The sequence below is a fragment of the Drosophila nasuta genome, chromosome 3 (genome assembly GCF_023558535.2).
Source record: "Drosophila nasuta strain 15112-1781.00 chromosome 3, ASM2355853v1, whole genome shotgun sequence".
NCBI lineage: Eukaryota > Metazoa > Arthropoda > Insecta > Diptera > Drosophilidae > Drosophila > Drosophila nasuta.
The window spans coordinates 29,424,802-29,445,633 of NC_083457.1; the positions used below are offsets into that span (position 1 = coordinate 29,424,802).

A 20,832-nucleotide genomic window follows, 5' to 3' on the forward strand; every position below is an offset into this window, starting at 1 on the left:
GCAGCAACAGCAACAACACGAAACACATTGACAAGCGACAACAAAGCAACACAAAAATAAAGAGAAGGCTGCGCTGCACATCGAAGTAGAAGTAGCAACAGCAACAATAACAACAGCAACTGTAACATCAACAGCATCATTTATCAGCGCATCAGCCAGACAAGCAGGCATAGCATATGTGTGTTAGGGTGTTGTGGTATTGTGAACGCCATTGCTGAAAGGAAACAGCGCGTTCATTCAAAAAGCCATTAACCCTAATAAGCAGGCAACACAACAGCAACAGCAACAACAGCAACTAGAAAAGGAGCAACTGCAGCACTCAACAGTAGCAGCAGCAACATCATCAGAACGCTACGCATCGCATGGCATCGATGTGCCATTGTCTGCTCCAGTTGTTGTTGTAGTTGAAGACGCCAGCCACAACAACACAAGTAGAGGGAGTCGCAATCGCCCCGCTCCCAGCGCAAAAGGAGTTGAAGTTGCTTCAACACGTAAACAGAGAGGGTTGCCACAAATGTTGCTGCCACGGCTGCTGCGACAGCGGCTGCTGCATGTGCCGCTGCATTTAATGGAACTGCGAATATTGCTGCTCTGCCTGCCAACGTTGCTGCTGGCCACCACACTGGAGCCAGGTAAGCGTTAACAATTCAGAAGAATATTATCGACAACAACAAGCTGTTATTTAATTAATCCCAGCAATTGCTGGGGGAGTGTTCGGTTTTAGTGCCCTCGCAATTGAATTGAAAATTGCAAATGAAATTTTCACGCGCCCCCTAAAAGTATGCAGCAGTTTATTTTGTTATTTGCATTCAACGATCTCTTCGTTTGTTGAAATAAATAAACTGAACACCCTTAGGGTCTACCGCGCCGGGCCGCACAATTAAAAGCCTAATCCCAGACATTAAGGAGGGAGGCTATGCGCTGGTAGCAACTTTACCAATTTACGGATTTATTATGCTAGAACATTTTATTATGCTGGCAGCGCGTTAAATTCCAGTCTACTTCAGCGCTAAGTATCCACCTGCGGCTACAACTTTCACTCAAAATTTACGTATTTATATTAATAGGAAGCGCTACGTTGCGACGTTGCGACGTTGCGACGCTGCGGCGACGAAGACGTTGAAATATTATAGAATACTTTAATGTTTGCCATTCATTTTGCAAATGGAATGCGCACGCAAACAGCTAAAAACGAACAGACTGACTGACAGACGGACGCACGGACATTGAGAGACATTGAGAACGAGCAGAGAGAGACAGGCAGCCTCTGGGAACTCAAGTGGCTCCATTTCAGTTTTGTTGAGTTTCCGTTTTCGTTTCGTTTCATTTTTCGAGTATCTTTTATATTTGGGCACACACAAAACGAAAAAAAGAAAAGTTTTTTAGCATTTTATGTGGGCAAAGCTGGCTCCAAACAATGCAGGTAAACATTTTAAAGCCGCAACGGCAATTGCTTGGCAAACAATTATTAATTTTTCATCAGAGTTCGCAGCTTTTCTCTCGCACAGAGCACAGAGCACTCAGCTCCCCAACTCACAGTTCGCTGCTCGCGGCATTGCACAGTTTTTGACCTTCCGCTAATTTGCTTTAAATGGACGAAGGCGCCTAAAAGCATTGGCACACCCAAACGCTTTTGTTTATCGTGTGAATGTGTGTGTTAGTTGGTGTGCGAGTGCGAGTGTGAGTCTGGGTATGAGAGTGCTCTACGGCGTCACGTATACGCATCGTTAGCCTCTCTAAGTTATGGCCGACACGTAACATTCACAAATAATAAGGATAATGAAAAATACACAGGGGAGAGATTAGCGTTAAGGGCGACCCGCCATTTCTTGTTGTTTTTGTTGTTGTCGGTGGTGCTACTGTGTTCCTGTTGCCCTTGTGGCTTTGGTTTTGACCTAAAAGCCCCCCACCAGGGCGGGGTGTAAGAGTGTGTTGCCACTTCTTCATTTTTTGTTCTCTGTTTTAGTTGTTGGCTGGCCAAACGCGTTACGCATAAATTATCAACGTAGCTACGGCGACACCTTATCGGGTCGCGGGCCGCTCATTACGCAGCCTCCGGGAACTGGCAACTGAGAACTGTGAACTGCGTGCTTGGCGAGTGAGTGCAACTCGCGTGACAGCGCAGAAATTGAAAATTTATTGCCACGCCTTGTGGCCTGAAAAATCTGTACAAAAACAGTGACACAAACAGCAAAAAGTAAAAAAGACAAAAAAAGCGAAACGAGTGAAAGAAAACTTTTTAAATTGACTTTTAAAGTGCGTTTGCGAGTTATGCAAATAATTCTTAGAATGAAATCAAAAGCGCGGCAAAGGCCAAATGTGTAACTTTCATTTAACAAAAAAAAAAAGTCAAGAGTTTGACTTCACTTTCGCAAATATTTTTGCTGGAAAAAAATCGAGCGCAGGCTTTTGCGACCCACAAAAAATAAAAACACACAGCATATAAAAAAGAGTAAAGTCAGCTAAGCACTCTCCAGCTGACAGGCAACAAGAACTATTGCGAAAACACACGTGTCAACTTCTCTGTGCTTACCTCGGTCTGTCTCACAGTCTCACTGTCTTTCTGTCATTCTCTCTGCATATTTGCGCCAAGGTCGCTAGGGCGGCTTCACACGCACACTACACACACACACAATAGAGATACACAAATACAGACACACACGCTTGTACAAATAAACAACTCGCATTTGCAATATTTTGTTTTGTTTTTTTTTCGCATTCTTTTTTTTCGTGCTCTTTCGCCCTTTGGCTTTCGCTCGTATTTACACTCGTGCTCATGTTTCAAGTGCAAATGAGTTTGCCTTTCCTGCTTCAGCCGAGCGAGATGCTCTTCTAATGCGTCGTAAAATTTCAGCTATTTTGCAAATTTTCTTAGTGGTTTTAATATTAAGCTCATGGCATTTGTAACGCTAGACGCGCGATCTTTAGCTTACGGGGTTGAGCTCAGGTTATAACCAAGCAAAGCACAGGCGACGATGACAGCGACTGAGACTAAGGTAGAGTGAGGCAACAGCAGCCAAGCAGACAAGCAGCTAAGGCAAGCATCAGGCAGGCAGCTTAAAAACTGCTAAGCACTTTGGCCACGCTGCCAAAGAAGCGTCGACTTAAGCAGCTTTCGAGCTTAGCCTGGCGGCAGACAACGCCGACATATTGGCAGCGCATTAAAATATTACGCATACGCCATGGGGTGTCAATGGGTTGCAACCGGTTGTGGAGTGGAGAGTAGACAAAGACTCTGGCACAAGTCTGTGAGCAAGTAAAGTGAAAAAGTGTTTTGCGGGCAAGTAAAAGACAGATAAATTAACATGACAAGTGCGCAGCAGGTCGACAACAACAACAACAACAAAAAGAACAACAGCGACAACAACGTTATCAGCAGGCATAGAGCCTGAAGCCATGTGGCCATGTGTCGTGTCAAGGGGCCATACAACTTAAACGCTCGCAAGATTGACAAGAAATATTTATTATTAATAATAAACATGCAAGCCACGCCACTCGCACTTGCTGACTTCATTATTTATCGCTTTTTACTAGCCCCAGCCAAGAATGAGAAGCTCTCCAGGCTGTCGAGTGTGAGAATGTGGGTGGGAAATTAAATGAAAAACGAAAAGCGGCTTTAACAATATTTTCTCTTTTTTTTGCTTCTTTCGGCTTTGGCTATATTTTTGCAAGACATCCGGTTTGCGCGGTTGCGGGTGGCCAGCCAGCCAGCCAGCCAGCTAGTCGACTATAGGGCGTCACTGGGCGGTCACCAGTTTCTATTGCTTTTTGCACAAGTTTTATTACTGTTGCCTACTTTCAGGCATAATATAATTCACACGCCTAAGCCGCTGGCAACTGACATGCGCACGTAGAAAAGCAAGCGGCCAAAACGCTGAGAGAAAATGAAACGAGCCTCGCGTTGAAATACGCGACTTTAGCCATTTTATTAGTTGTGCGTGTTTTTTTACTATTATCGCATTTAGACTCACACACACACGGACACATACACACTCGTGTATGGCTCATAGTGAGGCAGGCACTTGACCTTAGACGCTGCGTTGGGCGGGGCAAACGTTGGCTTTTGTGTTTGTATTTGTGTTTTTGTCTGAGCATTTACATTCCTCTTAACATGCGCAATATATTTTGACTTGTCAGTTAGCCAAGTGTGCGAGTGTGTGTGCGGCATGTGTGTGTGTGTCTGTTGCTGTCATGCATACAAATGCAAAAGATAAAGAATTTATATTTTTGGCTCCACACACATAACATCAGAGTTAAACTCATATGTATGCGAGTATATATTTATTTATACATATTTTTCTTTCTTCTTCGTTTGTGTTGGTTTCTATTTGTTTTGTTGACCACAGAAAAATCGACCTGACCCATCATAAAGCGGCCAAGTGGTTGAGTGGCCGCCTTTTGTTGTGCTGTTGGCATATTTTGTGTGTGTTGTTATTAATGGCGCGTTATTATTGTCTGCATGCTTTTAATATCGAATACGAAGCACAGACACACGAATCTCGGTGAATTTAAACTCAATGCAGCGTGACCAAAAACTTTGACGTCAGAGCGCAAATCAGGCGCATAAATTACACGGCACTAACAAAGGACAATGCGCATGTACTCAACAAACACAAACACAAATACAAATCCAAAAAAAAAATACATTTTCAATAACAAATACAAGTGCAGAGGCGTTAACACACACACGCGGAAGCAAGTATGAGGTTTTTTGGTAGCATGCGAGTGGAGTTTGTAGGGATTCGAATTGCATACGCATGCCTAAAGTATGAACTATAAAAATTTACGAGGCAATAAAAGTGCGAGGCGAACTCGCTTCGCTGTGTTTTATGGCTCACAGGAAATCAAGGAGAAGGGAATGGTGAGACAGAGAGAGACGCAGACACTAGAAGACGGGAGTAGAGTAGTTGGCTGTAGACACTGCGCATTTTCTGTTTCTACTTACTTCGATTTTTCACACAACAAATTGCCCTAGGGTAGGGCAAAAGCAAGTATGTGTGTGTGTGTGTGTGTGTGAAAGGGGATGACGCTCAAGGCCAAGCTCATGTGTTGGCTGCTTGAAAGTTTTCCTGCATTACGCACCGCTGATTGATTGATTGATTAAATTCCGTTTTACAGCTCACAGCTGCACGCTGTCTCGCTCCCCTCCACAACATTGAGTTAATAATAGTAGCACACCACACGGCAATGAAGAGAGGCAGCCCTTCGGTTAGCCATATTCCAGCTGCTTGAGCACGCAGCGCATTAAAAAATATATATGCACGTATATATTACTCTACACTTGTAGTATTTAAAGCTAAAGACGGCGTAAATTTAATTTTGAGCTTCAGGGCTGGCCGCCACTCTTAGCCACTCTTGTTCCTCAGTTGCCAGGGCAATCAAAGTTTGCTAATTAACGTACACATCGACTTTAGAATTTAAGTTGCCTGATTAAAATTAGCATGTAGCGTATACTTAATAAATTTCCATCCTGGCCCTTGGCGTTGTAATTTTAAACTAATGGCTAGCACAGCGGTCGTCCACTCAGTTCTTGAGTGGTTAACAACTTTTCTCGGCTAGCAGATACCTTCTCTTTAGAGCCTAGAAGTAACTTCCGTTCTTAGTTAGCTTTGCTTTGTCTACATTTCAATCAAGCTAATCGAACATCGATTTGATTTGCTCTTTGATATTAAGCAAGGCGTGTCATTTTGTGGTTACTTCTGCTCACACAAAATTGTATGTTTGCTTTATTTTTTATTGATTTTAATTAGAAAAGCCGTGCCCAAACATTACGCACCCAAAAGCAATTCCCCAAGTTCAACATTCGCTTTAGGATTCTCGCCTCTCAAGATTCCCACTTTACGATCACAATTTCAATGTAATAACAATTTATTTTGAAGAAACAAACATAAAAATGCTATGGCAACCTCCCATGGGGAAGCATTTCTGTTGAAAAAATGTTGCAACTTTTGAGCAACAAACACATTGTTAAATCAAATAAAATTATTAATTAAAAGCCCAAGTTCGCACGAACTCAGTTGATGTAATTATAGGAGTACTCGATGTTGCGTGATCAACAAAATAACCGAGGACAATGAACAGCATTTTGTCTTTACTTTATTGTAAGGTTAACCATGTGAGCGAGTGTGACTGTGTGTGTGACAAGTGAAATCAATAAATGCCATGTTGAGGGAATAATCGTAAATAACACGCTGAGTTTGGGATGTCAATCAAATGCTTTATTATTTCAACAGTATCGAGTTCTTCGAACAAGGGGCAGCAGGTGAACAGTTGAACATCGAACACGGATATTTGGCAATGCAATTGCGAACTTTACAAATGGTTAGATACGATTTATTGTGCCTGCATCGACTGATTGCATTGGCCATCTTAAACGCCAATTCAAACTGAAACTGGAAACTCAAACCCTATCTTAAACTCAACACACAGCTGAGTGCATTGAGTGACCTTTAACGCAATTTGTAGCTTGCAGCTTATTTGTCCATTCTCTTGTCGTTGTCTTATGTTCGCTTTGTCTTTGTCTCTTTGATTGCAGACCAAAAGTCAATACTCACAGATAACGATTGGAAGAAGCTATGGATGCGCGGCGGTATAAATGCCGACTCAAAATTGGATAATAATCTCGACTCCAGTGACAGCCCCATGTTCGAGGACAGTGAGGTAAGTCGACGCCCATCGTGACAGATTGCTCAAACAGACTACTGAGGAGCTGAGGATTGCTGGTTGTTGCATCAATGAAGTGCATTCAAGTGTATTTTAAATTCAAATTGAATTGACTTCAAAGCAGCCGTCGCAGCTTGTCGATTTCATTGTCGCACTTTACTTAGCAGCATTGCAGCAACTACGTGTGCCAAGAGAGCACTTTAGAGTGTCCAGCCAAAGACCGAAGGACATTCTTAGTTGTAAAGAGAATACAAACTTTTAGTTTATCAATATGTTAATTTGATGGGCACCCAAAATCGAGAAACGACAAAACGAAAATCGCCCGAAGGACATGCAAATAGTGGGCCAGGATAATGCTAATTACCATACAACATAAGGACGAGCCAAGTGTAATTAATCGTTAGTGCTTATTTATATTTCATTCGTCCAGGCTTCGGCTTCTGCCACTGCTTCGACTTCGAATCTAATTATCCAAATAGCAGACAGAGGCACGCCACAACCGCAATTGCCTCCCCCCTCGGTGCAGAATGGAGAAGCTATTGCCTCAGATCGAGAATATTCTAATATATATGGTATTGTACATGGCGTCCTCCTCTGGTTGCGCTGACTAATTGTGCGACGTGGCTCGCATTTGGTGTGCATATTCGGTTTCCTTTTGCTATGCTGCTATTATTCTATTCCATTTTTTTGCAGGCAACACATAAAAAATGAACTTTTAACTTTTTGTCTTGTCTTTTCTCTTTTCTTTCTCTTTTCATTTCGTTCTCTTCCAACAGCTGATGGCGCATAACACGACCGTCCAGCTTGGTGGCACCGCCTTTCTGGTCTGCAAGGTCTCCGGCGTGGATAGAGTGGGTGTAAATTGGGTTTGTTTTTGTCTCTCTAATTGTGCCGCATAGTGAACGCGGCTTTTCCTCATTCCTTTAGCACTCGCATCTACCATTAAGCGTAGTAATCGTATTCGTTTTCGTATTCGTATTTGTATGCATGCAACAATGGAGCCTCACATCGCATTCCGCTTGCCTGGCAAATGTTTAGTCACTGCGAATTGAATTTATTTCACTTTAGCTACAGCGAAACATACAAACGCAACTCCAGCTGTGCGCAGTTTTAAGTGCATTTCCAGTGCGATTTTCATTTTAATAGCCAGAGCTACACTTTTTAATTATATAGCATTTGAGTTAAATCACTTTGCTTTGGTTTTTGTTGCAGTCCTTGCTTATTTGTAGTTTAGTTTATTTCTTGCGCCAAATGATCGGGGGGGAAGCACGCAAAAGCCCAATTTGTTTGGCCAAGCGAGAGAGAGAGAGAGAGAGTTGAGCACGAAATACAAATACGAGCTTAATTTGCAGCTGAAAGCCAGAAAACGTTTTCGGCATGACATTGTGTACGCTTTTGTTTGACATTCAGCGTTTGCTAACAAGCAATTAAATGCTCAAAATGTGACACGCAACAGCAACGGACGAGGTCATAATTGGGCCAGGCATGTGCCAAAATATCAATTAATCAAAAGCCGAGAGACCAAAGAACATCTGCATAGCAATTCTCTTCATTAGTTCATCTCATTGGAATAGTGCAAACACAACACACGACACTAACTATATTTCATTAAATGCAATTCGACACCAAAACACCAACATTCATTCATTCAAAGGGGTCAACGGTCAACGGTAAGCGGTGGATTCCTATTAAAATGCAATTAAATAAGAACTCACTTCGACCTTAACACGCCGTAACATGACCGTATCGTAGTTTTACTCTGCGACATTTTAATTTATTTCTATAATATGCTCATAGTTTTGGATGTGTGTGTTCAGCGCCTGTTGAAGTGCTTTTTATAATCACACTTTTGTTATAAAATCGCGGCCATTGGATGACAATATGTTTCGCTAATTGCATGCACTTGTTCTACATACCATAATATAATATGAGCGTGTATGAGTTGAGTTAAACTTTTTTGTATTGCATACTTTTATGCGCTATCGCAATTAACATTTCATTCCCGTCTGCCTGTGTTTGCATGTTAAAAAGCATGTATTCTCTTTAGGCAGTGCCTGAAATCGATAATACATTATATGTGTACACTGCTTCTGTATTTTTGTATTTCATTATTTTATATGTATATACCTTGCAACAGAATCAAATTTCTTGGATACGCCGACGGGACTGGCATATATTATCCTCCGGCGCCCAGCTCTATACAAACGATGAGCGTTTCGCGATACTGCACACGCCCGGCTCCAACATGTGGACGCTGCAGATAAAGTTTGTGCAGCGCCGGGATCACGGCATGTACGAGTGCCAGGTGAGTTCACCTCAAAAAGGGAATGGGACTGGGAATGGGAAAGGGTATGGATAAGAGGAAAAAGGAATGGGAGTGAGAAGAGAAGAGAAAGGGGAAGGTGGGCAATTCCATATTTTATGCATGCAATGCAGTTGAAATGAACTAAAGTGCATTTGCATATGCTACGTTTTGGGGCGCGTCTCCCTGGCCCCCTTTTGTATATGCGTCGTATACGCAATATTGAGGTTTTTGGGGCTTACGGTTTCGCTGATTTCACATCACTGTCGATTTTTACACGGCGCATGATTTAATTGTAATATGCAAATGTACTCTTTTACTCCACATACATATGTATGCATAAATGTATATGTATATGTATGCAAAGGCATCGATTTAAGCCAAATGCTCGGCGTCTGCGCGCATCTCTTGCATGCTTCTTGTGCCGTGCCGTGTGTCACATGTTCGCTGACGTTGACAGGCTAGCCGGCCAGCCGAAACCATGTGGCTGTCAAGCGCAGACGCCAAGGCTGCCAGATAAACTGGACATTGACAAATTTAGCCAGTGACTTGCACACACACGCCCCAGTGACTAAGGATGTGTATGTGTGTGTTCGAGTCTGTGCTGACATGCATCCCAAGTAATGCAAAAGTAACCCAACAGACAACAGGCAAAGCCGAAAGTCATGCTGCTATATGTTACGTTTGGCATGAGTTTTGGGGCGTATGTTGAACAACAACTGCAGCACAAAAAAAAATGAAATGGAGAAATGAAAAGAAAACAATCAAACTACGACAGCAACAAGACGAAAGACGGAAGCAGTCAGCAGACAACTAACCGAAAAGCAACAAAGTTGCAGAAACGCCTGAAATGGACACTTGACAGTAACTCTGTTTGTGCAGCAGTAGCATCAGGACAAGTGCTACTCCGGCCAGTCACTAAGACAACTGGAACTGCAGCTGGCTGGGATTCATACTTACAAGCTGAGCAACTGAGCAGCCGAGCGAACGGTGCGGATAAGCTGTAGCTGCAGCTTCGAAAAACGTAGCTTCAATTTCAAAATTGTTTGCATGCAATTTCAATATGGAGAGTCCACATGCCAGCCAACGCTATATGAAGTCAGTCAGTGTCTGACCGACAGTCGGACTCTGGCTACGAGCACTGCATGCAAATATGCCAAAATGATTATTTTTCCTTTTGGATTGCAGTTGCAATTGCTGTTCTCCGTCGTCTGTTGCTGCTGCTGCTCTTGCTGCTACTGCCCGCCGGATATTTCGAAGCGAAACGTGTAGGAAACGCCGAGCACTTTTCCACTTATATAGAAAATACTCGTTTTTGTTTCATTTTGCGTGCCAAATTGAAATTGTTTGATTTGCATTTCAATGAGTGCAACATTTCTGGCAGTCGAAACGTTGCTAGATGTCTGGAAAGGGGAATAAACTATACTATATATAATACGAAGAGTAGCAGCAGCAAGTTTACTGATGCATTAACAATTTAGTTGATTACGACGCATGCTTTAAACGAATGCGAGAATGAATCAACTTCAAAATCGTACTTGAACTTCACAATTCGATACTCAATTGCTGAATTTGCTCTTTTGCTTTCTTTGTCAACACAGGTCTCGACACCAACTGGCATCATTTCTCACTTTGTGAATCTTCAAGTGGTTGTGCCCGAAGCCTTCATACTTGGCTCCGGTGAACTGCATGTCGACATGGGCTCAACAATCAATTTGGTTTGCATTATTGAGAAGGTAAGTAACAAAAAACGTACCCAAAAAAATAACAGTTGTTGCATGCCACAATTGAATCAGAGCCGCAGCTGCAGCACAGTTATGAAACCAATTTGCATTTAAACTCATACACCGCGTATGCGTGATATTTGCATCTCATTTATACTATCCCTTTTTCGTTTTTCTTTTTCCTTCACCCGTTTCATTTCCCATTTCGGCAGAGTCCAACACCACCGCAGTACGTGTACTGGCAGAAAAACGACCGTCTCATCAACTACTATGACTCCAGGCGGGACATCTCCATCGAGACCACACCGGGGCCGCGCACGCAGAGTCGTCTTATCATTCGGGAGCCCCAAATCACCGACTCCGGCAACTACACCTGCTCTGCCAGCAACACCGAGCCAGCTAGCATTTATGTCTTTGTATCAAAAGGTGAGCACAGACTGAATCTTGGGCGGATTAAACAGCTGCTGCAACTTTTGCATTAGCGCGCAAATTGCAAAGAAAACTCTAGGTTACCAACTTGCCATTCGATGATGACAACGGAGAGTATGAGGGGAAAGGGCGACAACGAGGGCGTTACAGTTGCATGCAATTTGCATGGCTACCTCGCGGCCAAATTGAATTTCTTGTGATTTTAGCATTTAAATAGCCATCCCGCGCACTTGATGCCAACGATAAGAAGTGTAAATGAAAATATGCAAATTGCGTAAGCGGCGCAACGCCTGCAGCTTATTAAAATGATAATGAAAATGCGCGTTGCACTCGCCCTCGCTGCTGTCCCCTCGCTCGTCGCGCGTCGCCCGTTCTATACAAATTCTATTGCAAATTTATATATATATATACTTTTCTATTTATATTCGCTGTCACTTGCAGGCGACAATATGGCGGCAATCTCACGTCGCAAAACCTCCTCGGCCGATCGCATTACGCACATATTTAGGTCGATGCTGGCGCCCTGTCTCCTGCTAAACACGGTCGTTGTGAGGTAAGTGCTGCGCTCCCCTCCAACTCTTTACTCCCGTCTAAAGTTGCAATCATAACTTTACTGTTAACGTAAATGGTTTTCTTGGTTTTCTTTTGTAATTTCCTGCTGCAGACGCATTTTCTTGACCTAAGCAACTTAAATCAGATACAAAATCATGGCGCAAGCGAAACAAAAATGGAAATTTAGTAAAGTACTCATATGATGATAACAACACAACAAAATCCTATTTAAGCTATTTCAATGTTAGAATTTAAATAAAATAAAATCCAAGAAAAAATTAAATATAATACCTATACATACAAATAAATAATTTATTTAAAGAAAAGAACAAAATCGACATTTAAAAAATAAAGAAATAAAAATCTAGCGTAAATCTTAGGCTAAGCTCAATAGAAACTGTGTAAAAATCAACATAAATCGAATCACAATCTATTCAGACTTAGATTCAATGAATGTGTGTGTGTATGCAAGGCATTTACAACAACAACAAAAGATGAGAAAAGTATGAAAAACAATAAAATGTTTTGATACTCGTAAACATAAGTTTAAGTTGAGTTTTTAGTAATCGTTTTACATAATTGTGTACAGTTTTTTAATCACCCTCAAATTTGTAATTCAAGGTAAATTCATTTCTCCCAAGTTTCATTTAAAGTTAGTTTATGGCTTTTAAATTCGTTAGCTTATACATAGTTAATGCTTTGCCTTGCCAACAAAACAACAACAATCATTGGCCATTCTCTGCAACAAATTGTTTTGGATATCAATATGTTTTGTTGGGTCTTAAGCAAATGTTTGCATCGCTGACAGATATAATCTCAATGGATCAAACTTGCGACCGCATACAGAATAATTATATATATAATCGAGATAAGAACATTTTGCATAAGTAGCCAATTTCAGTCCATACCAATCGTTATTGCAACTGTTACCAATTATCAATTGAATAAACCCAAAGTCTATATAACAACAAAACAAAAAGAGAGCAAAAGCCAACACAAAATAAAAAAAATTATAGTAATTAATTGCGTTATTAAGTTTGTAAATAAATTGTATTGCAAATGGCATGGCACACACGACAAACACAGAAAAAAAGAGAGAAATTATTTATTGTAAGTGTAAATACATAAAACAAAAAAAAAAAAAGCATTCTAGCACAACAACAAGTAAAACAGACACAAAGAACTGAATGGGGGAAAAAGAAAGGACAGCAGCTGTGCGTGAATAAGGGTATTCGGAGTGCGGGCAGCTGTCATTTGCATGTTGTAATAAATTGCCCAAATCTGAAACATTAAGAGCCGAACAGACACACAGACAGATCGTAGCTATAACCATGAAACTAGCCATAAGTTTCAGCAAATCAGCCAAAACCGAAAATCAGAGAATCAGACAGACATGCGAAGAGGCTTACTTTAGATGTTGCTGCTTGGAACGAACTAGAAAAATTGAATCATTTAGAAACCGTAAGCTATAGAGACGCAAGTTCGATATAATTCTAATCAAATTGAAGGTTCAGACATTTTTAGATACCAGGATGACGTTTCCTAACTTCCTTCACGACAAAACACCTGAAGATTAGACAAAATCATCTATGTAATCCAACATGTACAACTTTTTGACTGTTTTTCATAAGCATTAACATCCATATAAGCATACAAAAGAAAATCCAAAATAATCACATATTTGTGTGTTAAACAGTTTACAAAAAGAAAAAACTCAAAGTAAATAAATAATTAAAAACCAAAAAAACAATAAGTACATTTACATAAAGAAAAAAAGAAAGAGAAAACTCTACTAAAGACCCATAATAAACAACTGTTAAAAATTTCATGATATTTGAATAGATTCATTAGTGTGAAAAGCAGAATACGAAAAATTAATATTACTAATAATAGTAAACAAAAGTAATAATAATATCAATAATACGAAAATAAAGCCGAAATCATTGCGTAACAAAAAACCAAAAACAAAACACAAATCCAATAATACCAAATGTCAGTTTCATTGATGTTAACGTAACGTGTATGTGTACTATGCCTAAAGCCCATTTAAAGCCAGCACTTTTAATTTTATATATAAACAAAAAAACAAAAATAAAACTTAAATAAAACAGGATACAAAGGACGAAATGAAATGAAATGAACAAATATTCGTTTGGTTTCCACTGTTAAGCATTTCCACTGTAAATATTTTAATTAAAGCATATTGAAATGGCCATTAACTAATTAATGGAAAACATGCAAAATAATAAAGCCAGAAATTAATATAAGTATGTACTTTATCCGAAGCATAACTCAACAACAACAACAACAACCACAGAGAATGAAAACCGGGGGATGAAATCATTAAAAAAAAATAAGAGTTTTCAATGTAAATGCTCGTGCGCATAACTGTAAAATTTAACTTTAAAAACAATTTCGAATGAATATGAATTTAACAAAACTTAAATTTAACACTTTGTTCACAAACAAATAAGATGAACAAAAAAAAAAAACAAACATAAAATGAAACCAAAAAAAACGGAATAGCCATACAATGATTAATTGAGATTGCATTGAAACCAAAACCAATATGGAATGCATTGAAATAAACCAAGTGATTATCATGAGAAATAAATGTAATTTAAATAACTAAAAATAACTGTTCAAGTCTTTCATTTAAGTTTTGGGTGGCTGCAATGGGAGCCAAAAAGTAGGCTACAATTTCGTGTCTACTCGGCAGCCAATGCCAATCAGCCAGCTGGCGGCAATTGAGGCTCTCAAAATGACGTCAAATCGACGTCCATTGTGCCACACTTGCGCTATAATTGGACGCCATTGTTGGAGCAAGGCAGACGCACACATCCACACACACACCCAATCCCTGCTATAAGAAGCATATTTCAACTACGCGCCAATTATATTTTGACATTCTTCGCAAAGCTTTGGCAGTTTGTTTTCTGTCAACATTTTTATTCAACGAGCCGCCGTTCATTTCATCAGCAAACATGTTGCACTTAAGCACACACACAGTAAACTCCTCCCTCGACACCACGAAACTCGGTTGCGCTCCCGCCCTGCCCACATTCAATTCACATTTCTTGAAGTAAAACTTTCGATCGCGTACAAAATCAAATGCATTGAACGCTGCCTCCGCCAAGAAGCAAACTTTTGTGGCCACCAAAGTTTCGGGCAAATCAAATGAACCCCGAGTAAATTTTCCATGCACAAGCGGCAGGCGGAGCCAGGAGCAGCAGCAGCAGGACCACCAGCAGCAGCCAGCAAAGAGCGTAAAAGTAAAACATTCAACTGCAAAAGTAATGGAGAAATTTCAACAAGAAATTATACTATACACACACTCTCCTACACACACACACAAAGCGATGGGCTCTTTGCAACTTGGACATGAAGCGGCCTCTTTCTAGGCAAGAAACTTTATTGAAATACTCTGCAAGTGGATCGTTTGAAATTATTGTTGGACAGCTTACAAATTTATTGAGCAATAATTAAATTGTTTAATTTTCTAGCCCATATTTCTCTGATTATTTGCACAAATCTATGAAATTTAATTTTATACTTTTTGACCCAACTTATCGAAGAGTATTTACATTTCGACCAGCTACTATTGATTTTCATTTTCAGTTTAGTTTTCTCCTTATTTTCGCACAAGCAGCCGAAATGGCAAAATTGGCTGTTGACAGCTCCGAGTCGAGTGTGTCGAAATACTTCGACATTTGAGAGATTGAAAACTTTGCGATTTCTATTTTCGATTTGCCGCTTTGATTAAAAGGTTTTTGGCACGTTAACTACTACTGCGAACACGCAAATAGCTGACTAATTTTAACCGTGTCCTAAATTACCTAAAAATAGCAATCTTATAAGCATTTAAACCACCTTCGTCCGTAGCATTAAAGCCAAGTTGTTGGCAGTTAACTTGTGTACGTCAAAACTCATGCCCACTCGCTTCAATTTGTGGCACATTTTGCAAATTGTAAGTAATCGAATTTTCCAATGCATTAACTTTAATGATATAACATTACGTGTACTGCCAATGCACGGGGCGCCCATCAAAAATGATTATAAAATTTGCGTAGGTAAAGGAAAAACAATTTCATTTTAGTCGTTTCTCGGTTAGATACTGCAAACCATTTTTGTCTTTGGTGTCAAAAATTTATAATTTCATAAAATGTGTGAGCGATAGAACGCATTAGCATTAGCTTATCTCAAACACTTCATTATGCGCTATTGTCGTAAATTTAAGCTTTGAGTTACATTAGCCTCAACAGTCCAACTCGATGTCATCTAAGTGAAATTAAATTCTAATACATTTCTAATAATTGCAAATTCTCTTGAAGCCATCGTCAAGTGCACTTCAATCGTGGAATATTTTATGCAAATTGTAGTAGTTTAATCAAACTTATGCGATGGAGGCAACATCTTGCTGGCAATCGGAGCCTTCGATTACAAATGCCATGGCCTGTGCTTGGGCACATCAATCAAAGTTGTAACGCCAAAAGTGCATACAGAAAATTGCAAATAACTTGAAATAACTGTAATCAACACACTGGCACATTCACAAACAAATGCACGTACATACTAGATAGAAAGCATTTGTGCAAGCGCGGGCCGTGCAAACAAACAGAACGCAAAACAATCATTCAAATGGCGCGCACATTGCGCATACGCTCCGTGGACACACGCTCAACTAGCAAGACGAAAACGAAAGGGTTGGCAAGTGGTGATGGTGGTGTGGGGATGAGGGGATGAGGGGGTCACAAAACTGAAGGTGGCATTAAGCTGTCGCTGTCATGTTCTTTGCTGCCAGAAATTATTGTGCATTTGTGGAAATCTATGCCACGTGGGCGTGTCATTTCACAGGGTTGCACTGCACATTTGTGGTAATTGATTGGAAAACATCGCTTTTCCCCTTCTGCCTTACTATTGCTCTCCCCTCAGACAGCAAAACAGAGCAATTGTTTAAAAGCTTTTGCAATATGCGGCTACAATGTTTCATTGATGTGGCAGGCACATCGAGAGAGGGAGAGCATGAAAGAGAGACAGCAAAAAAGTTTTGCGGCAGAAAAATGCGCGTATCTCGTGTTTAGCACTTCATATTTATTACCTGTCGAGTGCACTCAAATCAGTTGCACTTGCTGCCCGTTCGACAAGCCAAGGGCCAGTGTAGTGTAGTGCTGTGTTGTTGGTGGTCAGTGGCCAAAGTTTGCCCCTTTTCTGTGTTTTGATAAGCATAATTGATGATGCAACCGTGCACAGCATTGGCAAAGGCAAAACAACATGAACTGCAACAGCAACAGCAACAACAACAACCACAGCTGCACGCCATAAAATAAAGCCAAAAGCCATTTACGTGCTGCCCGACATCCCATTGAAGAAATATTTTTGCTCATATTTTATTGCACATTTGTGTATTGAGCGCAAGTGGTGAAAAAAGTTATCATCAATGTTGGCAACGTAACGCAACGCAACGCAAGTGCATCATCACGTCCCAAACGCTGTAATGCACTCAAAGCGTAAGGCATCCTTCACCTTTACACACACATTCCCACATACACACACACACACACCGCACTCTCGCTGTTGGACACAAGTAGCTCTCGTGGACATGGACTGAAGGTCGAAAAAAAGTGCAAGTATACGAATAAGTTGCATTTTCATTTTCATTTTACCAAGCATAATTAAAAAAGTTAGCCACACACATACACACTTACACACACATGTGCAGCGCGCTTTGGCTTTAACTTTGACTTAACTACGGTAATGCGGAAGTACTTTTTAATTTGAAGCACACACCGACACACACACAGAGAAAGTTAAAAGTAAAAGTATTCCTTAATTTGATCAAAAGTTCGCAGCAAACAGCATACTCTATAAATTTGATCATTTCTACCTTAATGCTGAATAACTTTCTAGAAATGAGCAAAAGTTTTGCATATTCCACTGTTGATTATGCACCATAATTCTACAAAACGAGTTTGAGTTAAGAAAGATGACTCAACTAATAACTTCATAGTATGTATATCGATTCGATTCAGAATGCTTAAACTAGCTGATTATTATTTGATTTGAATTATTGAAAATAAAATTTATAATATTCTAGAAATGTGCAAAAGTTTGCATATTTCACTGAATATTATTTTCAACAATTCCACAAAAGTAGGTTTAGTTAGCTATAATGATTAAACTATATCTAAGGACTAATAACTTCATTAAATTTCAGTTCAAAGTTGATTGCTTAAACTAGCTGCTATTTATTTCATTTTAGTTAAAGAAATTTTACTAAAATGATTCTATAAATGTGCAAAAATATACATATTTCACTTTCGATTATGCTCAATAATTCTACAATACGAGTTTGAGAAAGAATCTATCTAATATCAAATAACTTCATAGTATATAGAGTCTAAAGCTTAACTTGCTGTCAATTATTTTATTTGAATTAATTAAACAAATATAACAAATTTATAACTCTAGGAATGTGTCTTCATATTTGACTGTGTATTAAGTTTTATACTTATACAAAAGGAAGTTAAGTGAATGAAGAAGACTCAACTATAACGAATGACTTCATAGGATTTCGATTGAATGTTGAATGTATAAGCCGTATATTTTATTTTAATTAAAGTCTCATTAAAATTGGCCTACTTGGCTGCAAGCAAATGGTCATCAATTTAGTTTCATTTTGATGTCGATGTGAATCATTTGGTAAAAGAAATTGCCTCGAACTCGGGTTCGAATGAAATGTAAATAGTATTAATTTAATTAATATTTGGATCAATTAGCATAATTACAAATGCAGGCCACGTCAAAGTGAGCATTTGGTATTACATTCTTGGCAAAACAACCTGAACTTGGCTTCGAATGATGCATAATGCAACTATTTGCTTACGCCGGATGCATTTATGCTCATATCTAGTTGCATTTGTTAGATAATATCCAATTCTCATTAGAGTAAAGTTGAGTGCGTCAACCTTGGAAATGTGTTGCAAGCTAAATCGAAATCATTAATTTTAATGAACAGGATATTGTAGGTAGATCCTCCGCACATGGGGAATACTTGTAATCCACACACACACACATACACATACTCGACTACGTTGTCAACTAATGAGCGTCTCCAGGGTGCAGCCCATATCCGTCTCTGTATGTGTGTGTGTGTGTGTGGCTTACATTTGCAGATTACATGTCGCAATGCAACATAATTGACACGCTCGGCATCAATTCAACATCAATGTCAGAGCAGAGCACAGAGGTCGGGACGTGGCATTCGACATTTGTAATGACCTTGCCTGGACGGACGACTCTAAGCTAGTTGTGTATGCAAAACGGTCAATAAAGCCTTGCACTAACATTGCAACTAGCCAGAGCTAAGCACGTTTCCCGTCTGGTTGACCAATTAAAAGTCATTGAACTTGCTCCTACTGAGCTCTGCTTCCTGTCTCCCTTTCTCTTTCTCTCTCACTCTCTCTCACTAGCTCTGCTCATTATAATAAAACAAACACGGCAGGTGGGTTTCCTTTTTTTTAGGTTCACCACGTGTTTGTTATGCAAACAAGATGCCAGCATTTAAAGCAACCAACGCTCAAAGGGGGGCAGAAGGAATGAAGCCTTCGACATGCGGCACTTATAATTTGTTACAGTCTGAAAATAAACAACAATAACACTGATTTACCCAGAGTGTATGGGTGTGTGTTTGTGTGTGTGTGTGTGTAGAGGGACTTTTGAGTGGTGGACGCAGTCCAAGTAGCCAGCGGCGGTTGCATGCAACTTTTATCAAATACTTTGTGACATGCAACGGGGGCTGCTGCTGCCTTACAGAATCAAATATGCAAAAAACACACAAATAGAGAGAGACAGAGACTGAGTGAATATGGAATATTTATACGAGTTCAACACACACATGCAATGGCGTTTCGAATTTCCGCTTCCGGCTATTTTAATATTATAAGCAAAGGCATTTTATGCTGAGCTCAGCAGCAAGCAGCAGCTGACGGCATTTGAAGTCGCATTCGGAGTCTGCCATTTGGCAAGATATCGCATGCGATTCGGCTTAGGTTTAAGAATACATACATACCTATATACATTTATACATATGTTTGAGTACAGCAAATGCTTATGCAAGCAGAAAGCGTTTAAGAATTATGGTTGAAATAAAGAAAACAGCAGACAGCAAAAATTGCTTGTGTTTTGTTTCATACGTTTGCAACGCTTTTTTTGCTGTATCATTATTTTTTTGTGCATTTTCCGTTTTCACATTTAAATTAATAAGCCGGCGGGCATTTGTGTTTCATTTTCGCACAAAATACTGCAGTTTGAGTATTCAGACTGGGCTGCCCTTGCCCTTCCCCTTAATTGCGAGTGCGAACTTTGCTTTTATGTTTGACGGAAAAATCCACTTTGCCGTGATATCCGGACTTTGCCGAACAGCGTTGTAAAATTAAACAACGAGCGACTGGCAACTGGCGACCGTCGCAGGCGGTGCTTAAAAAAATTCGCGAGCTTCAAAGTAGTTTAAATTCATTGCAGTGGCTTTTGGTTTTGCCCGTCGAGTCGTTGCAACTCGCTTGTCCAAGATTTATGGCCAAACCAGCGAGGAGTCAGCGAGGCTGCTGCTTATACGTCTCTCTCCCTCTTCTTCCCATCGTGTGTGTGTGTGTGTGTGGCACGTTGCTGAGGTGTTAAATTTGCCATTTGCATAATTGATAAACTTGATGGCCAAAGGGAGACGAGAACGGGCAAGTCAAGCCTTAAACTGTCCAAATGCTGGTCAAAAGCAGGCTCTGCTCTGCAGCAAGACGAGTTGTTGTTGGCGCCAAAGTGCTTAGCATGCTGATTTTTGACCTGATGTCGGATGTCCGCATGTCATTTCCATTCGCTTCAGAGACTCCCATTGGCGCCCTTCATTCACTTCTCTGCCTCGCTGCCTCTGCGTTTTTGCCGCATAATTCAGATTTGAGCCATTATGGGCCACGAACTTCCGCTTTACCTGACTGCTTGTGTGTGTGTGTGTGTCCAATTCCTTGGCATGCGGTGAGTGCATAAATTCTTAGCACTACTTTCTCACGTTTCTACTGCAGGCAGCCAGGCAGCAGTCGAAGTGCGCTTGCCCTGGACATTGAGCTGCTTTCTTTAACTTTTGATTTAGTGTCGAGTTGGAGTTGAAGTTGC

The 20,832-nt window shown here is 40.3% G+C and overlaps 1 protein-coding gene across 1 annotated transcript; it reads left to right on the forward strand.

The window, feature by feature from the left end:
* Positions 1-205: 205 nt before the first annotated feature.
* LOC132788150 (hemicentin-2) lies at positions 206-13,582 on the forward strand (the record flags this gene model as incomplete). Its single annotated transcript, XM_060795480.1, has 8 exons — positions 206-632; positions 6,536-6,660; positions 7,440-7,514; positions 8,801-8,968; positions 10,567-10,701; positions 10,902-11,115; positions 11,560-11,671; positions 11,783-13,582. Coding segments are annotated over 8 exons (1,275 nt in total), but the record flags the coding sequence as incomplete, so codon positions are not given.
* Between the last annotated feature and the right edge of the window lie 7,250 nt (positions 13,583-20,832).